The sequence below is a fragment of the Rhincodon typus genome, chromosome 9 (assembly GCF_021869965.1).
Source record: "Rhincodon typus isolate 14 chromosome 9, sRhiTyp1.1, whole genome shotgun sequence".
Lineage (NCBI taxonomy): Eukaryota > Metazoa > Chordata > Chondrichthyes > Orectolobiformes > Rhincodontidae > Rhincodon > Rhincodon typus.
Window position 1 is genome coordinate 36,903,352 of NC_063340.1, and position 22,384 is coordinate 36,925,735.

A 22,384-nucleotide genomic window follows, 5' to 3' on the forward strand; every position below is an offset into this window, starting at 1 on the left:
GCAAAAGTAGAGACACAAATCAGGAGCCTGGAAAATGAAAGAATCATCAAACCAGTCCAGTTTGCGGAATAGACAGCATCAGTCATACCGATTATGAGGCCGGATGGGTCACTTTGCCTTTGTGGGGATTTCAAACAAACGGTAAACCACTTCTCGCAGCTGGATAAATCTCCATTCCCTCGCATTGAGGATTTATATGCAAACCAGGCAGGGGGCTGTCCTCCATGAAGCTGACATGAACCATTTGTACGTGTATTGTGGTTAGATGAGGATTTCCAGAAGTATGCTACAATTAATAACCATAAGGGTTTGTACCAATATACGATACTACCATTTGGGGTATCATCAGCCTGTGCAATTTTTTAGTGGATGTTGGAGAACATTTTTCAAGGTCTACCCCAGGTAGCTATTTATCTAGGTGATGCTAATAATAAGGAAGACTAATTAGAGAACTTGGACATAATCCTTAGACGTTTCTCCCAGGCAGGCATACACCTTAGAAGGGAAAAATGTGTGTTCCAGGTACCCCAAGTGATCTACTTGAGCTACAGACTCAACAAGAGCAGGTTGCACCCTTTGGAAGATAAAGTGAGGGTGATAAAGCTGCTCTCATGTCTGTACCAGAGCTTAGGTCTTTCTTTGGGCTGGTGAATTATTATAGAAAGTTCATACGTAACCTGGTCTCCATCCTGGCACCTTTGCATCAACTCTTAAAAAAGGGTCAGCCTTAGAAATGGTCATGTAGCGAAGCCATAGCTTTCAGGGAAGTGAAGAAACAGCTATTATCCACTAAGGTGTTGGCAACTATGATCCCAAGCAAGATCTGATGTTAATGCAGACAATATCAGACTTTGGACACAGAAAGATCCAGTCCTGGCAAAACTGAAACAGCTGGTGGTGATGGGGGAAAGCAAAGCGCCATCACAGCCAGAATTGAAACTTTCTTGGTTCCAGAGAGACCAGATCACAGTAGAGGATGGCATATTATTATGGGGAGCAAGAGTGATTGTCCCAAGCAAAGGTTGCTGCCAGATACTGGCTAAACTCCCCCAGGGTCATCAGGGGATTCCAAACTAAAAATGGTGTTGAGATTTTTATGTCTGGTGGCCAGGATTGGATGCAGACATAGTCACATTGGTGGGGCAGTGCCCAGAGTGCCAACAAGGCAAAAATTACTGCCAGCAGTTCCCTCACATTTGTGGGAATGGCCGGGTAAACCCTGGACTTGGTTACACATCGACAGTGCAGGTCCTTTCATGGGCTCCATGTTCTTCATCATTGTGGACACCCACTCAAAATTGCTGGACATGCATAGAGTTCATTTGTCAAACATGGGGACAACAATATAAAAACTGTGTGCATTTTTTGCAAAGCACGGACTCCCAGAAGTGTTTGTTGCAGATAACGGGCCATCGTTTACTGGCAGGGAATTTGACTATTCGTCATACAAGGACAGCTCCATACCATCAATCATCCAATGGTCTGGCAGAAAAAGCCTGCCTTCAAAGTTTGGACTGCTCTAAGAAATAGCCTGCAGCTTCACTAGATACCAGACTGTCCTAGTTCCTGTTTGATTATAGGACCACCCCTCTCATAACTACAGGGATAGCTCCAGCAGAGTTGCTGATGGCAAGAAGACTCCACACCAGGTTAAATCTGATCTTCCCAGACCTGAGGACGAGAGTGTGAAACGGCATCAAGAACGCCAATGCTGAACACAAGACTCCGCTAAGTGAAAGAGACAGTTTACTTCAGGGGACAAAGTTTGGTGTAGGAACCACGGAAATGGCCTTTTATGGGTAAAAGACATGGTCGACACAGGGTCAGGTCCAATGACATAAAAAGTTTGTGTCGGTGTGATGGTCATATGGACCACATGAAAGCTGCAAATGTGACTGACTCCTCAACTGTCTTTCTCACTGTTCTGGAAACTGTGGGTTCTCTCTTTCCATCAAGCATTGAAGAATCTGAGATGGACTCAGTGGAGGTTGCCGCCTCTACACCATTGCCACCTAAAGAGGGGAATGAATTTCTTCCAAGATGCTCTGGGCAGAAGAAGTGAGCTATTGTGTGTTACATGCTGCCCGTATCAGAGGTAGAGTTGGAGGAATCTCCTGGGGGCATTTTAGCACCAGGTCAGGAGCTACAAAAAAGAATCAACGTATGTCCTTGGTCTCGGTGGGGGGAGGAGAATGTAGTGACTGTAACAAGGTCAGCTAGGTGGACCATAGAATGAGTTCCCAGATTGGATCAGGTTAACAGCCCGAATCAGGGAGCCTTGGCTGACAGATATAAACAGGAATGTCAGAGGTTCTGTTCACTCTGAGAGCTGGCTGAGAGAGAGCTGGATCAGTGTGGATGCTCCATGTGTAAATTAAGGGTGACTTGGTGATGGGCTACCAGCCTATCTGGAGTTATTTCAATTGCCATTTAACTTTTCCATTTATTTCTGGTGTAAGGCATTAGCAAATCCCATCATTCTCTTTTTTAAGAAAATTGTATCAATGTGTTCTATAATCGTGCCTGGACCCGGTTTGTTACATTGACTGTTTCTTTAGGCTTCCCAATGTACACTGGGTAAATGTACCTTATGACACATAGAACTAGTCCATTCTGACCACACAAGTCCCAATTTGATCCCAAGTCTGTTGAATCAGTTCATCTCAGCAGAGGGAGTGATGTTCCTATGCTAGTATTTAACCAATAATCTTCTAAAAACCATTTTCAGTGCCCTTTGCTGGCAAAAAATACATGTCTCTAGAACACAAGAGATTGGGTTTTTGTTATAGAGGGAGTGACTGAAATCGGAAAATTTTCACTTGGCAGATCTATATCAGCTTAAAAAAACCCATTAGATCCAGTTTCTGATCCATGCTAAATAGGACTTGATTAAGTCAAGTCCACCAACCCTGAAAGCAGATCCTTGGTGGCCATGTGCTAGGCGAATGCTGAGGCAGTCTAATAAAAAGTTCACTGCTGTTCCTAGGTGTTTGACTTTGTGCCAATTATTTTACATGCTAGCAGTCCTTCTAGCACTCACCTGTCATACCCCATCATCCATTGTGTTACCTCCGTATCACCTCATTAGTCACTCACTCAATATCCACTTTGGGCAGACCTTAGGAGCAAAGCAATGAAAAGAAATACATTTCTGACAGTATGATGTGGCTCTTGGTCCTACAGACTTGACAGTGAAAAATCTCCCATTCAAGAAACCCATTCACAGCATAACCCATAAAAACAAACAAATTTCTGTTCAGTCCCCAGAAAGACAACTAATCCTTTAAAACATATTAAATTGTCAACCAAACTGGGAACCCCCTGCTGAGATACTTGTAGTTTTTGAAAATTCAGTCAAGCATTCATATTGTTATTATTATAACTTTTAGGAAAATGGTGGCAAAACAACTCAATTAAAATTATTTGTGGATAAGGTGATATAGTGGAAATGTCACTGTACTAATAACCCAGAACCCTAGGTTAACATTCTGGAGGCATGGTTTTGAAACTCACCATGGAGGTGGTAAAATTTGAATTCGGTAAAAATCTAACAAAATACTAATTTTACTAATGTCCTTTTAAATTAGAGATTTTGCCATCCTTACCTGGTCTGGCCTACCCGTGACTCCAGATCCAAAGTAATTTGTTGATTCTGACTCCTAACTGCACTTTAGACAGCTACAAATCAGCAAAAAATGGCAGCATAGCCAGCGATGCCCACATCCAGTGAATGAATCATAAAAGAACTATACATCTAGATTTCTTTTTTCCAACAATATGGATAGTCTGTCAATCAATGCTTTCCAGCACAGGTTTTCAGAGGTTTTTTTTCAAACAGCAAAAATAGAATTTGTTTGATCTCCAGTATTGTGTTCAAATGGCCCTACTGAGTTTATCTTTGACTCTTTCATAATTTATGCTGTCCCTGTTATCTGAGCCAGAAAAATTTGGATCCATTGAAAAAGTGACAGGACTTCCTTACCTAGGACTTGAACTTGTAAATTAATATTACTGTTTTGATAAGGTCCCAGAGGGATCCTAATCAAGAAGCTGTTAACTAGAAAGGAGACAGCAAGGATTGCAGATGCTGGAAACTAGAGTCAATAAATGTGGGGCTGGAAAAGCACAGCCAGTCAGACAGCATCCGAGGAGTAAGGAAAGTCAATGTTTCGGACCAAAACCCTTTGTCTGGACTAGAAAGAATCACTGTTCGTAGGTTAGAAGTAGAAAGGGGGTTGAAACATAGGATTAAATTGTTTATCATCTTCTCATTTGTTATTTCGCTACATAAAATCCCAAGTTAAGAAAGCTCCCAGGCTGTCAACAGTACCGTATTAAACCAGATAGTGCAAAAATGAAGTCTAAAATGACAACATATTCTTTTTTTTGAATAAACTTGGTATTGTCCATCGGTGATGTGCCTGAGATTGAGGTGATTAGATTGACCATTAAAAGTTTAATAATTAACACTCCCAAATAAAAATAAAATGTAATGAAACTTCCCATGGTTTCAAAAGACCCTAAAAATATTGTAATCACAAATAAACTGTCGGTGAAATCTTATTCCCTCTTTCGTGGTGTGCTTGGAGGTGGAAAAGCCTAAATTAGGGAGGATCTAAACCCCGCCACTTTTCTATTTGCACCAAAATTAAGGACCTTGACCAGATTTTCTACCTTTCTGCAACTGAGGGCTTTAAGTTGCCAATTAGTGACCGCTGAGAGGCCTTATTCCACTGCCACATATGTTAACCCAGTTACAGGCATGACACTTGGAATGCAGCATGTGTGCAATAAATAAAACTGTATGGCCAGCTCACTACCTAGAAAGGAGTGGTGGTGGCTCAATCTAAGACACTCAGTACCCAATTTTAGGGACTTCATATCAGGAAGGGGGTGAGGGACAAAGGTGAAGAATCCTTGCTGCCAACCCTCCTTAGCCCACAAAACCCCTCCGTGACGTTATAGTTATCTGTCGCGTAGTCTTTGATTCTGAAACTCCAGCAATAGCGACTGCATTAATAATTATGCTGCTGAGCAACAATTTCTTATTAACTGGCCATTCTCAGAAAGTGGGACCTCCACCTTGGGATCTTATTTCCAGTGAGAGTTCGCCGCTAGCTTCGCCACTACTTGATTGGCTTATGGTTCATTGCCTCATTTCTGGAAGAATCAATGTGAATATCTCACTGGCTCTCCAACTGGCAAGTCAGACAGTCAATGCTGAAACAAGATTCTGTCGTTGAAAGTACTTTAGGATGTCTTTAGATTATGATAGGTGTTATCTAAATGCAAGTTCTTTTTTCTGTTAATTAAACCTAGAATTTCATGTTGTTCTTTTTTTTGAAACAATTGTATTCACTTGCTCTTGCTTTAAAGAATACAAGCTTTTAAAATGTTAACATTAATATATGCATTCTCTTACTCCGGTCAAAACTTTCACCTCGCATTTCTGTATTAAGTTTAACCTGACATCTCTTTCTATTATACTTCTAATGACCTACAGAGGCCACATAAGATTATCCGCAGTTAAGCATGCACCATCTTTTTTTAATCTGACATTATAATATTGAGTCCCTTAACTATGAATTGCAATAGGTTCAAATCTGGCCCAGGAGTTACAATTGTTTGGATCCATCTATTAGTAGTATTACCTGCTACTATTTTGTGTTCTTAAGCCAACTTGTAACATTTTATGCCTTAATGTTAGCAATGTTCCTTGTACAGTACACGACTTATATTTACAATAATAATACCATAATAAGAGAAAAGTTGTTTCGTATACAAAAATATTTTAAAATTGAGAATTAATTACCATATATTCTTATACTTCTAATCTTGTACTAGTAATATACAATGTTTAATACATTGGAAGAGTTTGTAACTACTATCAATAAAATTCCCTGTACAGGAATAATTTCAAAATATCTCTATGATTTTAGCTATTGTCCTTTGAAACTTAAAAGATTAAGTGATGCGTTAACTGTTTCAAGCTTGAACATTTATTAAACACATGTTATGTATAGGGATATATGTAACAAATTCATGAGTCACGGCATGTTTCATATGCTGCTGTATTTCTGATTTTAAAGCATGACAAATCCACTTGTTTCACAGTTTGGCATGCAAACAGTGGTGAGATTCTCATATTAGGGAGGAATTGTGCAATGGCATCTGCCCATATCTGATGCACACCCACATTCTCTTTTTCTTTTAGGATAGTCGATTCCCTAAGGGGATATCGATGGACTCAACGTCTCCTATTCAATCTGTCCTCTGCTTACCAATCGTTACTGCCAGCAATGACTTGTTAGGTGTTTTGGAATTGTATCGACAACGTGGCAGAAATCCCTTTGACAGTGACCAACAGCAGGTGGGTTTCTACTCTTGTGGTCAAGCAAAATTCTCATTAACACTGCAGACTTTAAACGTAAACCAAAAATGCGATTTTTACTTAATATCTTTATGATATTCAGCAGTCCTAAAGTATTTTAACAGGGTTAACCCAGAAAATGGAGAGGTCTTGTGTAGAAGTGAGTAGCATCCTATCTTCTGAGCTAGAGTTTCTGGGTTCAGTTCCCATTGCAAAGCTTGACAGCCTCAGAAGATGCATTCGTAATATGGCCGAACATGTTGATTATCAACCTGCAAATCCTTTTAAATAAGCCAATGGAAGGCAGTAAGAGCAGCATAGTTTTCCTGATGAGCTATGTTTAATGCAAAGTGATGTCCCTCAAGCTATAGCCTCTGGTGATAGGCTAGCGACCTGCTATATAGAAAACTAATCAAGGAAACAAGTGTGCTTTGTCTACCTCATGCACCATTAGGTGTGGTAAGAGAAAAGAAGAATCCAGAAAATCAGTATGATTCAAAAAGACATATTAGCAATTGATTATTCTGCTTGTGAAACCCTGACCACAGTTTTAAAACTTACTGTAATGTCCGTGAGTTGTCAGATAAAAGTTCAAACGATATAGAGGAGGAGTTCCTCCAAATACTGATTAAGTATATTAATGAGTCATGTACACCAGATCAATAATAAGTGCACACCGTTTAATCTGATATAAGCAAAAGTGGTCGCAAAGACATTATAATTAGTCAGTGTGCATGTGTACTAGAACAATTTAAGTAGAATTTCTACTTCTGATCAACAGTAAGTGTAGACATTGGATTAAGACCAGATCAGGCTTGGTAACATTCATTCCAGTCAGAGTCTGCCATCATTCATGGTCAAGGTCAACACGTGGAAAACAGATAATTGACCAGTTGTTGAGGAAATTGTTAATACGTGTGCTAATTGAAACATACAAAACAGAAGTCAGTACTTTCAGAGGAAGAAGGACAATAAGTGAAGATGATGATGGAAAGGTTATCCTAGTTCAGGTGGACTGTGTGTAAAAGCCTTACTTTGTGTTCTTTGTTCCAGATTGCCACTGCAAACTTAGCGTGGGCTTCAGTGGCAATACATCAAGTTGAGGTAGGATTCCAACATTTTCTCGAGTTTTTTTTTGTTTCAGGTCTCATGACATATGAACGTGCTGACAACTTCTTCAAATCCTCTGCTACTGTACACTGTAGCTCTGTTCAGTGCCATCCTTAGCCACTTTCCACTTTCTGTAGCTGCTTCCAAACTTCCCAGATGTAAGAGATTACTAAAGAAAAAGTTGTGGTTGCTAATTTTTACATGAAAAGCAGACTGTATAAAGATAGAGAGTAAAAATGGGGGAAGAGAATAATTAATGGAGAAACAAAGAAGTAACAAGAAGTATGCAGAAGAGTACCAGAAAAAGAATTGAGAGCTCAAAGGGAAGAATAACAGAGTAAGGTGACAGGAAACATGATTCAGTCAAATTCCTGACTCTGCAAACCCATCTCCGTCTCCTTATTTTTATTCTGGTGTAGGTTGGAATTGAGCCCACCACCTCCAGAAGCAATAGAAGCAGGAGGCAGGTGGTGAGGTTCGCAGGTGACAAAGCCTACCTCTGTATACTGGGACATAGACCCTGTTGTAACCATGACAGTCAGCCCCTCAAGTACTCACCATTCCCATATGCTTTCATGCTTCTGATTTTTGGCCAAATCAAGCAGCTTAAAATAGGACATTGTTGAGGTATTATAAACCATCAACAACAGCAGAATCATAGAGCCACAGTCCATAACCCCATGGTCCAGCATAAGCCTTGTTTAACCATCATTATGAAAGCACAAGAGAATGCTGAATCCAGCATTGGGCTGTAAATGAGCTGTCCACCTGGAAGCTACAACACAAGATTATGTGTATGCTAAACAGTAGAAGCAGCCTGCTGTAGACAGGGCTAAGGTACATGTCGCTGAACAGACCAAGTCAAAACTACTCAGCCCCACCAAATCTAGTCCATAGATATTGGTGGACAGTTGAACTCCATTTTCGTCCGTTTATGTTTAATTGTATTTCCATCATTTGAGTTTCCATCATCAATCTGGGATTGCCATTTACTAAAACCTAGAACAATCAATATGTGATATGGCTAGAGTGTCTGAGACAGTGACAGGGTAGTTTTTTGAGGAGTGACTTTAAAGCATGTAACCACCTTACAAGGCAAAAGTCAGGTGGGTAATTGAGTACATTCCAATTGTCCATTTATGGGCAAATAGAACAAAACTCCAAGAAGCTTGGCACCATCCAGCACAAAGCAGTCTGCTTCATTGTGCCTTGTTATAGAATCATGGAGCACAGAAGGAAACTATTTAGCCCATTATGCTGCTGCTGGTTCTTTAAAAAGGTTTCCCCAGTAGTCTTTTACATGCTGTTTCCTAACAAAATTGCAATTTGTTCCAGTTAAAGTCTATATCTAATTCCTTTTTGGAAGTTACTATTGAATTTGCTTCCTCCACCTGATCAAATGGTATATTCCTGATCATTACTTATCTAAACTCTAGTTCTTCTGTAAATTATTTTGAATTTATGTCTTGTGGCTATCAGCTCACCAGCTAGTAAGAAGGTTTCTCCCTTTTACTCATCAAAACCCCTCCATCCAATAGTTTAAACATTCACTTGCACACATGCAGAAATACACTAACAGATGCCTAGTTGACCTCTTTTGGGGTCAAGGTCCTTTTCAAACATTGCCCTAATTTGAAACCTCCTGTTTCAGATTTCCAAAGGTCTTGCCAAACAGAGTGAAATGAATGATTTTCTGCTTGATGTATCCAAGTAAGTGATTCATATTTTTAATTTGATAAATACATTGTTTGGGGTGATCATTTATGCAGAGTAATATATTGTGTTATGACTAAGTGAGGAGGAAAAACAGCTTTCTTCTTTAACCCTATCTTGGTCAGTTGCTTCAAATTTTTTTTTCCAGCATGCACTTATGCCAGTATGGTTAATTGGCTCCTTTAATTTGATCCATTTGTAAGGTATTCATGAATGAAATAGAGAAATTTTTGTACCTATTAACCTCAACAAAAATAATAAACATGACATCAAGCACACCCAAACATGGGGAATAAGTTTACAATGGAGAGACCGGTATGGACAGAAAGAACAATGCTAGACAGCTTAAAGGTTTTTAGAGACTTCGAGGTGTGAGTAGGGATTCTGGTTCCATGACTATTTAGCTGTTGTGTTGCTTCCTCAAGAGTGGTGAAGTCATAGAATTCTGGTCTTCTTAATGAATGGTTGTTTTTCAACTTGTATTTTTATTGGGCCTTGACTTCGGAGCTTTAGAGAAACCGGGAGAAACAGAGAACAAGCCTTCCAAAGTCTGTTGTCATGAAACTGTATTCTTCTCTGCTTATCCAAACAAGCTACTGAAATATGGCTTGTTTGTATATTCCCTTGTCAAGCTCCATTGTCTTTCCAATCTGAACACACGGCAGGCAATCGTTCATCTACCAATATGTCAACTTAATGTGCAAGCGTGGATAAGATGTGCATATTTGTTTAAGCTAACTTTGTTATCTGGTTTCACTCTCTTTGGATGAAATGATAACTTCAGTATAGTTGATTTAGTGTATCCAGATGGGTTCCCTGGACTTGCCTCAATCTATGGTCAGGTGATCACAGCAGTAAATTTAGGTCAATATTTGTTGTCTTGAAAAATCATTTTAGTCCATGAAGAATTCAGACATTAAAATCAGAAGATGGTAGTTCAGTATTGCTAGTCGATTCTTACCACTATTTTAACAATTATTACAATCCATATGGAGACTTTTAACAAAGATGAATTTCCTATAAGGCCAACACAAAACTGAAGGATAGGTTTTCCTATTTCAAGATTTTTACTGGAACAAACTAGAATGAACATAGCTCAAACATTAACAAGTAGCTATTGCATCAAAGTGGCAATGAGGTAATTTTGCATAAACTATCTCAAAAATTCAAGAAACATAATGAATTCCTTTCACTTTGCACAGTACTTCTAGCATTGCAAGTAAAATTCCAAAGGTACTCCTGGTACTCCAATAGGGTTTTTCTCTCCACAGTGTTAGGTCAAAACTTCGACTGTCATTCAAAAGTCATTTTACTCAGCCTGTGTTTTCCAGATCTTACTTTACCCAAAAATCCCACTTCATTGACATTTTGATCCATAAATCTCTAAAAGACTCTTTGGTCTATTCCCTCCCTATCCAATATAAAACCAATTCTCTCATGATCAACCACAATTTTATTGAATGGCAGAGCAGGCTTCAAGGGCTGAGTGGCATACTCTTGCTCCTTGTTCCTATGTTCATCCTGCTTGGTTGTTAACACAAGTCCTTCTCTGCTTCACATAGCAGTAGCTGCTTTTGCTTCCTCTATCGCTCTTGTGCCCTCTCGCCCTCTCTCGCGTGCGCTCTTTGTGTCTCAATGATAACGGTCCTACGTGTGAAAGCTGTCACTTGGTATTTCACTAATTTTTAGTTTGTGATTCTTTCCCTAGGATGGCCAGATTACTTCCAAGCTCCCAACTGCATTATGGGAGTTTCATTTAATTATTATGAAGAGTTGTTCTACTTCTCCGTGGCAACACTCAAACATTCAGGGCAGTCCACCCCTCTGAAAATGGCAGCCAAAAAGATGTGCTGTTGTCCTCATTTTTAAGGGATTACGTTGCTGAAAATTTGTGAAGCATTGATTAGGTTCTGTAGAGCCTTCCAGAGCAGAGGAAAAAAAAATTATATCTGCACCTTCTAAGTTCAAATTCAGTACCACTTGTACTTTAAATGTACATTAAATTTCTTCATCAGTTAATTAAATAACTCAACATAAATTTGAAAGTATGAAAGAAAGATCTAATAATTTACTGTTCTGTTAGATTGACTGCGCTCCATCTAGTGACAGAGGTTGGTCTACACAGCTGGATCTGTAGGATTCCTTGCACTGACAAACTTCTGGCAATAGATGAAGCCCATAACCTCAAGTTAAGGAGGGACGTGAAGACATAGGAGCAGAGTCAACAGCAAAGGCAGGAGCAGACCTGGAGCCGAAAGGTGAGAACAGGAGGCAAGAAACACTGGGAGGCTGAGGCCAAGGAGGAGCAAACCATTGTTAATTGTCATAAAAACCCATCTAATTCAGTGATGTTCTTTTGGAAAAGGAACTTGCTGTTCTTACCTGGTCTGGCCTACATGTGACTGCAGACCCACAAACAATGTGGTTGACTCTCAACTACCTTCTGAAAGACCTGGCAAGCCACTTAATTGTATCAGATGACAAAATAGTATCAAAAAAGGAAAGAAATCATATGGACCAATTATTACCAACTTAGGCTTTGGAAACGACGACAAGATGCAGCGCTGTCCAACTTGTGACCTCCTTGCTAACATCTAGAGGCTAGTGCCAAGTGGAGAGCTGTTTCACAGAGTAGTCAAGCAATAGCCTGACACTGTCATACACTCAGAATTGTACCTTGCTGATCACTTCCCGTTCAACAGCATCATCATCCCTGGGTATGCCCAGATCTATCGGCAGGACAACCTAGCAGAAGTGGTGGCACAAAGGTATGCAGTTGGGAGGAATCACCCCAGGAGTCTCCAATATGATTGTGGACCCCGTGAGGCCTCATGACATCAGGCCAAGCATAGAGAAGAAAGCCCCCTGCTGGCGACCACATTACTGTGCCCCCATCTAAGGAATCAGTATTCCTCTGTTGAATTCCACTACAAGGAAGCACTGAGGATGGCAAGGGCATGGAATGGACTTTGGATGGGGACTTCAATATCTATCATCAAGAGTTGCTCAGCAGTGCCACTACTGACAGACCTGGCCGAGTCCTACGAGCTTTAACTACTAGATTGGGTCTGCAGCAAATGGTGAAGAACCAACAAGTAAACAAAACATACTTGACCTCATCCTCACCAATGAACCTGCCAGATGATTCTGTCCATGATAGCATTGGTAGGAGGGTCCAAATCTGAAGTCCTGTTTTCACACTGAGGATACTCTCACTGTGTTTTGTGGCACTACCGCTGCACTAAATGGGATTAATTTTGAACAGATCTAAGGACTCAAGACAGAGGCAACATGAGCTATAAGCAGCAGCAGAATTATACTCCAACATAATCTGCAACCTCTTAGGCTGGCATATCCCCCACTCTAGCACTACCATTAGACCAGAGATAGAACCATAGAATCCCTACAGTGTGGAGACAGGCCCTTCGACCCAACAAGTCCACACTGACCCGCAGGGCATCCCACCCAGACCCATCCACCTAATCTACACGTCCCTGAACACTAAATACAATTTAGCATGGCCAATCCACCTAGCCTACACATTTTCGGACTGTGGGAAGAAACTGGAACACCTGGAGGAAACCCACGCAGACATGGGCAGAATATGCAAACTCCATGCAGACAGTTGCCCAAGGATGGAAATTAAACCTGGGTCCCTGGCACTGTGAGGAAGCAGTGCTAACCACTGTGCCACGATGCCACCCCAAATCAAACCTTTTGAATGAAGAGTGCAGGATGAAATGCCCAGAGAAGCACCAGGCATTTCTAGAAATGAGATGTCAACTTGAAGCTGCAAAACAGGACTACTTGTGTGCCAAACAGCATAAGCAGCATTTTTGGGGCTAAGTGATTCCGCAGTATCCAGTCATGAACAGCAGTGGACAAAGGGTGTTTGTGGAGGCAATGGCCTAGTGATATTATTGCCAGACTATTAATTCAGAAACCTAGGTTAAAGTCACACTATTGTCGATGATCGAATTTGAAATCAATAAAACTCTGGAACTAAGAGTCTAATGATGACCGTGAAACCATTGCCAATTATCAAAAAAGTTCACTAAAGTCCTTAAGGGAAGCAAATTGCTGTACTTACCTGGTTGAAAAAATTTCCTTGGGTAAGGGAACCAAAACCATTCAGTATTTCAGCTGTGGTCTGGTTAGTGCCTTGTATACTTCTTAGCAAGAGTTTCCACTTCATTATACTCCATTCTGTATGAAGTAAAAGCCAACATTCCATTTGCCTTCCTTATTAGCCACTGAACTTGAATGATAGCTCTTTGTGGTTTATGTGTGACTGCTCTCTGAAATGGCCGAGCAAGCCTTCACTTGTAGCAATCACCAAAGTCTCAAAGTAGAAAGAAACTAGACGTATCACCTAGCATCAACCTAAGCACATAAATGACAATGGCAAAAACAGCCCTAATGCCCCATCAAAGTCCTTGTTGCTAACACCTGGGGCTAGTGCCAAAATTGGGCAATGCTAGCTCACAGACTGGTGAAGCAACAGTCTGACATTGTCATAATCCAGGAATTATACCTTACACACAAGTTCCAAACAACAACACCACCACTGATGGGTATGCCTGTTCCATGGCAAGGAAGCCACCTGCTGATTACCACATACTGTCCTCCCTTGGCTGCTGAATCAGTATTCCTCCGTGTTGAACACCATTTAGAGGAAGCACCGAAAGTGTTAAGGGTGCAGAAATTGCTCTAGTTGAGGAATTTCAATGTCCACCACCAAGAGTGGCTTAGCTGCAGCACTATTGATTGAACTGATCACTTCCTAAAGAACATATCTGTTAGATGTATCAGTGGCAGGTGGTGAGGTAGGCCACAAGAGGGAGAAATCTACTTGATCTTATCCTTGCCAATCTGCCTGCCACAGATGCTTCTGTCCCTGACAGTATTGGTGAGTACAGTACAGTGCTTATGGAGACAAAATACAACCTTCACAATGCTGATACCTTACCTGATAATTGTGTGACATTATCACCATGCTAAATTGGACAGACTTCAAGTGACTCAAGACTGAGCATCCAAGAGGCACTGAGGGCCATCAACAGCAGCAGAATCATACAGTCAACAGAATCTGCAACCTTATGGCCTGGCATATCCCCCACTCATCAAGCCAAGGGAATCAACCATGACTCAATGAAGAATTCAGTTTGGCATGCAAGAAGCAGCACCAGATATACCTAAAAATGAGATGTCAACTTGGTGAAGCTACCAAACAGAATTATTTGCATGCCAAACACCATAAGCAGCAACTTATGAGCTGCAATCCACAACCAATGCATCAGATCTAAGCTCTGTCATCCTGCCTCATCCAGTCCTGAATGGTGGTGAACAATTAAACAACTTACTAGAGGAAGAGGCTGCACAAATATCCCTATCCTGAATAGTGGGAGAACCCAACACATCCATGCAAATGATAAGGCTAAAGCATTTACAACAATCTGCAGCCAGAAGTACAGTGAATGATCATTCTTGGCTTCTTTCAGAGGTGCCCAGCATCACAGATACAAGTCTTCAGCCAATTCGATTCACTCCACATGATGCTAAGAAACAGTTAAAGGATAGTGCAAAGGCTATGGGCCCTGACAGCATTCAGCAATAGTACTAAAGATTATGCTCCAGAACTTGCTGCTCCCCTAGTCAAGCTCATCCAGTATAGTTACAACACTGGCATCTACCTGACAATGTGGAAAATTGCCCAGTATGTCTTGTACACAAAAACAGGACAACCCCAACCTGGCCAGTTACCGTCTCATCAGTCTACTTTCGATCATCAAAAATTATGGAAGGTACCATCAATAACCGGCTCAGTGACACTCAGTTTGGGTTCAGCCAGGGCCACTCGGTTCCTGACCTCATTACAGCCTTGGTTCAAACATAGACAAAAGACCACAATTCCAAAGGTGAAGTATGAGTGACTGTGCTTGGCATTATGGTCGCATTTGACTGAATATGGCAATAGGTGACTGAGTAAATCTGAATTCAATGGGAATCGGGGAGAACTCTGCTGGTTGGACACATACCTGACACATTGGAAGATTGTTATTGTTGTTGGAGGTCCATCATCTCAGCTGCAGGACATTTCTGCAGGAGTTCCTCAGAGTAGTGTCCTAGGACCAACAGCCTTCAATTGCTTCATCAACGTCCCTCCCTGCACGAAAAGGTTATAAATTGGAATGGGGATGTTCGCTGATAATTGCATAGTGTTCAGGACATTTACAATTCCTCAGATACTTAAGCAGTCCATGTTCAAATGCAACAAAATCTGGACAATATCCAAGCTCGGAATGAAACGTAGCAAGTAATATTCACACCACACAAATGCCAGGCAATGACCATCTCTCTAATAAGAGAGAATATAACTACTGCCCTTAGGGTTCAGTGGCATTTACCATCACCGAATCCTCCACTAACAATATCTGAGGTTACCATTGATTAGAAACTGATTGGATTTGTCATATAAATACAGTGGCTACAAGAGCAGGTCAGAGCTTCAGAAAATTGCAGGGATCAACTGTGCTCCTGAGTCTCCAATAGCTGTCCACCAAATACAAAGCACAAGTCAGGAGTGTGATGGAACACACTCCACCTGCCTGGATTAATGCAGCTTTAGCGCCCGGGAAGCTTGACTCCATCCAGGACAAAGCAGCTACATCCACACCCACAAACATCCACTCCCTCTTCCACTGACAGTAAACTTTACTTGCATTGACCATCAAAAGATGCTCTGCAGAAATTCACCAATATCCATCTAGAAGGACAAGGGCAGCAGATACATCAGAACGCCACCACTTGCAACTTCCACCCAAAGCCACTCACCATTCTGACTTGGAAATATATTGCCATTCATTCCGTGCCATTGCATCAGAGTGCTGGAATTCCTCCTTAATAGCATTGTGGGTCTATCTATAGCACATGGGTTGTAGCAGATCAAAAAGGCAGCTCACCACTAGCTTCTCAAGTACAACTAGGGATGGGCAATAAGTGCTGGCCAGCCAGCGATGTCCATATCCCACAGGTGAATTTTTTAAAAATATTTTTAAAAGGTGGTGTGCTCTGCACCTGAACCATGCAGTACATTCCATGTGGCTGTGTGAATCTTGTTTGACAGCTTATGGGGGTGTCATTTGATCATGCAGTGATTTAGATCTGCTATCAAAACCAGTGAGTTGATTTGGAAAAGTCAAAGGAATCAAATATAGTTGATCATGAGTATCTCACATTGTAACTGGGTGGAACCACTTGACACTTTGGCCAATATTTAAGGTATCCCGTAAGATAATCTAGAAAGATTATTTCATGTAGAGTTAGATGTAACAAAAGTGTCAAAACTACTTTTTAAAAATAAATAATGTATGAGGTTGTAATGATAATAACACTTGTGTTATTCCATGTAGCGTAGATCCTTAGTATTAAAGAACAAATGTTACTTTAAAGAACTTAAAATATGAATGATGTAAATAACCCTACTTTGACCCTTCTTCTTTTCTTTCAGAACCTATTTTGATAATATACTGGCAATAGATTCCCTACTTGAACACATCATGGTGAGTACCCAATGATGTTTTCTCCACTGTCTCTGGGATAAAATTCAGACATAAGGAAGGGATCTTTGATTTTAATGAGAATCATTGGAACAAAATTATAGTTTACTGCTTCTGCTTGTAATTCTATGAGTCAAGCATACATATTTTTCTTAAAAATAGACTGCCATCTGTGGGGACAGAAAAAGTTGGTGTTTGAAGTCAAATGTGACTATTCTTCTGAAAAAGAGTCATTTGAATCGAAGGACAGTCATATTCAACTCAAAACGTTAACTCAATTTCTCTCACCAAAGATGCTGTAAAACCTGCTGATTATTACATCAGGCCAGGCAGCATCAGAGGAGCAGGAAAGTTGATGTTTCGGGTCGGGACCCTTCTTCAGAAATGGGGAGGGGGAAGGGAGCTCAGAAATAAATAGAGAGAGAAGGGGTGGGGCTGAGGAAGGTAGTTGTGATGGTGATAGGTGAGTGCAGGTAGGGAGGGGATTGGTCAGTGAGGTAGGAGGGGTGAATAGGTGGGAGAGAAGATGGACAAGTTGTGTCAGGTCAAGGAGGCGGGCATGAGAGGGAGGGTGATCACGGGATGAGGCCGGGGGTAGGGAGATTTTGAACTGTGGTCTCCCCTAAACGTGGATTTTGCCAGTTTCAAAATCTTCCACCCCTCCGGCCCCATCCCATGACCAGTCCTCCCTCTCATCCCCACCTCCTTGACCTGACACAATCTGTCCAACTTCTCTCCCACCTATCCATCCCTCCCATCTCACTGACCAATCCCCACCACTCCCTACCTGCACTCACCTATCACCATCCCACCTACCTTCCCCAGCCCCACCCCTCCTCTCTCTCTTTGTTTCTGAGCTCCCTTCCCCCTCCCCATTTCTGATGAAGGGTCCCGACCCAAAACGTCAACTTTCCTGCTCCTCTGATGCCTGGCCTGCTGTGTTCCTCCAGTTCCACACTGTGTTATCTCTGACTCCAGCATCTGCAATTCTTACTATCTCTGATTATTACATCATTTGTTTTTTTAATTTTAGATTTTTGCTTTTATATAGTTGCTAGCACTTTTTCTTATCTGTATGATCCCTTCATGAGATGCACGTCTCAGGGAGTAGTACCCTAATTATTTACAGAAGTGCTTTTTCATATGTGATAACTATTGGCAATGTGCAGGAAAGATAATTATAGATTCATGAATCTGTGTCAGTCATACTTACTTTGTAAAAGTAGAATGTGAAGCTTGTGCAACTTTTTTAATTAGAGGGTGGTGCATATATAGAATGAACTGCTAGGTGAGGTGGTAGATGCAAGTACAGTTCCAACAATTAAAAGACATTTGGACAGGTACATGAATGGGAAAGGTTTACAGGGACATGGGCCAAACACCGGCAAACGGGACTAGTTTAGTTTGGGAAACGTAGTCGGCAAGTACAAGTTGGACCAAAGGGTCTGTTTCAGTGCTGTATGACTCTATGATGACATTTTCAATATTGATTTTAGCACTGTGCACAAGTTACTGCTGCTTATTTCTACTTTAACAGTTTATTAGTTTTTCGACTTGATGTGCATGTTAGCACAATTCTTGACACACACATCATAAAGTTTATTTGACCCGGTTAATCTGTTTGCCTGGGAATGTTATATCTCAAAAACTAACGAAGGTATAGATCTTACGAGAGCCAGTAGGATTGAGAGATGCAGCAAATTTACTTTTTTTGGAATGTTTTTGTTTTACTTAATGTTATTGATTTTTCTTTAGAATGTTGTGGATTGTCTCAGCTACTGTGCTAGAAATTGCCACAACTGTCAAAATAAAAGCAGAGTTTCCAGTGCAGATTGTTGGATGCAAATTGGCTAGATACCTCTTCATTGAAATGAATTTTTTTTTTTGGCTTCATAGTTGCAGAAGGGAAAAGCCTCAAGGAAAATAATGTTAACTGAAAAGGCAAAACTAGACACTCTATAGAATGCCCTTTTCACTTGTTCATTTCTGTTATTGATGCACCCAGGTAATTGAGACTTAACTTTTCCACTTTGTGTTAGCCTTCCAGACCCTTCCCAACTAATGGATACATCATTGACCCCCTCCTCTTCTTTAACAATGCTCTGCTCCTAGATAATGTCACATGTAAATATGGGATCAGGTTTTACATGTTTACTGATGTCATCCAACTCTAACCCTAAGCAAATGGTGATAATGTCACTGGATCAGTAATTCATAGAACAGTGCAATGCTCTCAGGACATTGTTCTAATCTCACCAGGATAGATGGTGAAATTTGACTTCGATTCTACATCAGGAATTAAAAAGTGTGTCTAATTGTGACCATGATACCAGTATCAATAGTGCCATAAAAACTTATCTGAATTACCGGTGTCTTTTAGGAAGGGAAGTCTGTCATCTCTACCTGGTCTGGCCTACATGTCTTTCCAGACCCATAGCAGCATGCTCAAATCTTAACTGCCCTCAATGCCTGAGCAAGCCACTCAAATTGTATTAAATCACTACAATGTCAAAGAAAAGGATTGAAGCCTGATAGCTGAAGTAATTTCCATGTACTCCACAAATAAGAAAGGAAAATTCATCCCTATTAACACTGCAAAGTGCTCCTCACTGACTTTTGGGGTCTTGAGCTGCCAATAGAAGAACTGTCCCACAGGCGAGTCAAGGCGTGGTTCCATGAGTATGACTATGTCCCAGATACCACAGCCACCTTCCCTGGGTATGTCCTGTTCCACCAGGAGGACATAGCCGTTGGAGGCAGCAATGTAGTTGTGGACAGTCAGGAGGGAGTTACGTTGGGAGTTCTCAACCTTGACACTGAAGCCCCTGGTGTCTTGTGGCGTCAGGTCAAACATGGGCAAAGATATACCTCCTGCTGATGAACACCTAAACCTCCTACTGCTTTCCTTCACTGATCAACAGGATTGCTCTATGTTGAACAGCAATTGGAAGAGGCCGAGAAGGGCACAAAATATCCTCGGTGTGGTAGACTTTAATACCCTTCATCAAAGGTACATCAGCAACATCACGACTCACTGGGCTGGCTGAATCCTAAAGTGTGTAGCTACTAGGCAGGGACTACAACTGGTGGTGAGAGAACCAAGAAGAGGGGGAAAATCTTCTTGACCTTATTTACGTCAATTTATAGTTGCTTATGCATCTGTCCATGAAAGTATTAATAGGAGTGCACACCAGTCAGTCTTTTTGGACACAAGCTTATATCTTTACATTGAGTATACCCTCCATCATGTTGTGTGATAAACCGTAATTATAAGTGTGACGGATTTTGAACAAATCTACTCAAATGGTGTTCAGTCACTCTCTGTAACCTCCTGGCCTGGCATATCCCCACTCTATTGTTACCATCAAGTTAGGGGTTCAATGAAGAGTTAAAGAGAACATGCCAGAAACAGTTCCAGGCATACCTGAAAAATGAGATGTCATCTTGGTGATTCAACAAGATGAAGCTACAAGACAGGGATACTTGCATACCAAACAGTGAAAGTAGAATTCACTAGACTGGGCCAAATGATCCATAACAAACAAATCAAATCTAAACTTTGCAATTCTGCTTTATCCATTGGTTATCGGGGTGGACAATTAACTCACAATCTCAACAAATATCTATATTTTCAATGATGGCGGAGTCCAGCACAACAGTGCAACAAATAAGGTTGAAATATTTTCACCCATCTTTATCCAGAATTGCCAAGTAGACTACCATCTCAGTGGTCTCCTGAGGTCATATTTGCCAGTCAACTTGTTTCACCATTTAGTATTAAGGGATAGCTAAAGACACTGGATTCTTAAAAAGTTCTTGACCGTGCCAACACTCCAGCAATAGTACTGAAAACCAGTCTTCCAGAACTAGCTGCCCCACTAGCCAAGCTGTTCCAGGACGGGTACAACACTGGGATCTACCCAACCATGTGGAAAATTGCCCAGGTATGTCCTATCTATAAAAAGCAGGATCAATCTGGCCAATTGCCATCATATCAGTGTACTCCGAATCATCAGTAAAGTGATGAAAGGTGTCATCAATAATTGTATCAAGTAGCGCTTGCTCACCAATAACTTACTCACTAACAACAGCTTGAATTCCACCAACACCACTGATCACCTGACGCTGTGGTAGCAGATCAGCCATGATTTAATTGAATGGCAGGACTGGCTCAAAAGGTGGAATGGTCTATTCCTGTTTCTGTTTTCCTATAAAGCACCCCTAACAAAACTGGGAATCGAGCACGGAGGAGGATGGCATCTCAGTCCAGGGACATCACTGCAGGGGCTCTTCAGGGTAGTTCCCTGGGCTCAAACATCATCTGCTTCATCAATGACCTTCCTTCCATTACAAGGTCTGAAGTGACAATGTTTGTTGATGATTGCTAAATATTCAGCATCATTCACCGCTCCTCAGGTAATGACGTACCTGTGTCCATGTACAATGAGATCTCGACAACATTCAGTGTCTGTATGATAAGTGACAAATAATATTTGTTCTCCACGTGCCAGGCAATGATCGTGTCCAACAAGAGGAAAGCTAACCATTCACCCTTTTAATGTTTCATTGTGCAATCCCATACAATGACTTTTCTGAGAGTTGACATCTACCAAAATGAATCAGAGCAGCCAGATACTTAGTGTGACGACAAGAGTAAGTCAGAGGCTCAGAATTCTGCAGCATGTAACCCACAGCTATCTCCCCAATTACTATTCACATTCTACAGGAGATAAGTCAGAAGTGTGATAGAGTACTTTCCACTTAACTGGATGGGTGCAGCTCCAACAGCACTGAAGGAGCCTCAGTACCTGCATCCAGGACACAATAGCACACTTGATTGTCACTCCATTCATCACCTTCAACATTCATTTGCTTCACCAGCACATCATTGTGGCAACAACATGTACCATCTATGAAATGCACAGTAACAACTCACCCAGGTTTCCTTTGAAATTCACAACCTCTACCATTTAGGACCACTACTACCTACAGGTTTGCTTCTAAGCCATATATCATTGTGACTTGGACATATTCCCTTACTGAGGCTAGGTTAAGATCCTGTGATTCCCTTTCTGACAGCAATGTGTGTGTGCTTTAAATCACCTGCACAGGCACACATCCATGCACAGACAGACAAGACACACACACACAGACACCCCTACTTCACCACGACCTTTGCAAGGGCAATTTGGGATGGCAATTAATGGTGGCCTAGCCAGTTGTGCTTCCATCCCAAGAACAAGAGAGAAGACCTTCTCCATTGAACTGTTTGTCTAACGTTCAGAGTCATCTAACTTCTCCACTGAATGCAGCATGACAAACTTTCTCAAGTTCTTTCCTGTTGCCAAATGTTGGATGCAATGTTGCACTGGCTGCTTCTACTGCGAGCTGTCCTCATTGCCTTGTGATAGCTCACCTTCACTCATTTATTTTTACCACCTATTCAAGAAACTCTCAACTCCTTTTTAGTTCTTTCCATCATAAATATGAGCATAGAAATTTATGGTGGGAAAGGTTAATAGTAAGTACACGCAAGCGTCATATTCTTTAATTGTATTATTAAACATGCAGGTCAAATTTTCAGTCTCTGGATTCTTAGAGACCTGACTTATGACTCAAGATATGTTTCGTG

At 41.2% G+C, this 22,384-nt stretch overlaps 1 protein-coding gene across 1 annotated transcript in view; it reads left to right on the forward strand.

Annotated features, from left to right (window-relative positions):
• The window catches only part of pde10a (phosphodiesterase 10A), a 437,158-nt gene that overhangs the window by 300,370 nt on the left and 114,404 nt on the right, over positions 1-22,384 (forward strand). Inside the window, exons 8-11 of the mRNA XM_048600979.1 lie at positions 6,215-6,370; positions 7,424-7,474; positions 9,132-9,190; positions 16,704-16,755. Coding sequence (XP_048456936.1) covers positions 6,215-6,370; positions 7,424-7,474; positions 9,132-9,190; positions 16,704-16,755 — 318 coding nt within the window. The remainder of the gene's footprint in view (positions 1-6,214; positions 6,371-7,423; positions 7,475-9,131; positions 9,191-16,703; positions 16,756-22,384) is intronic.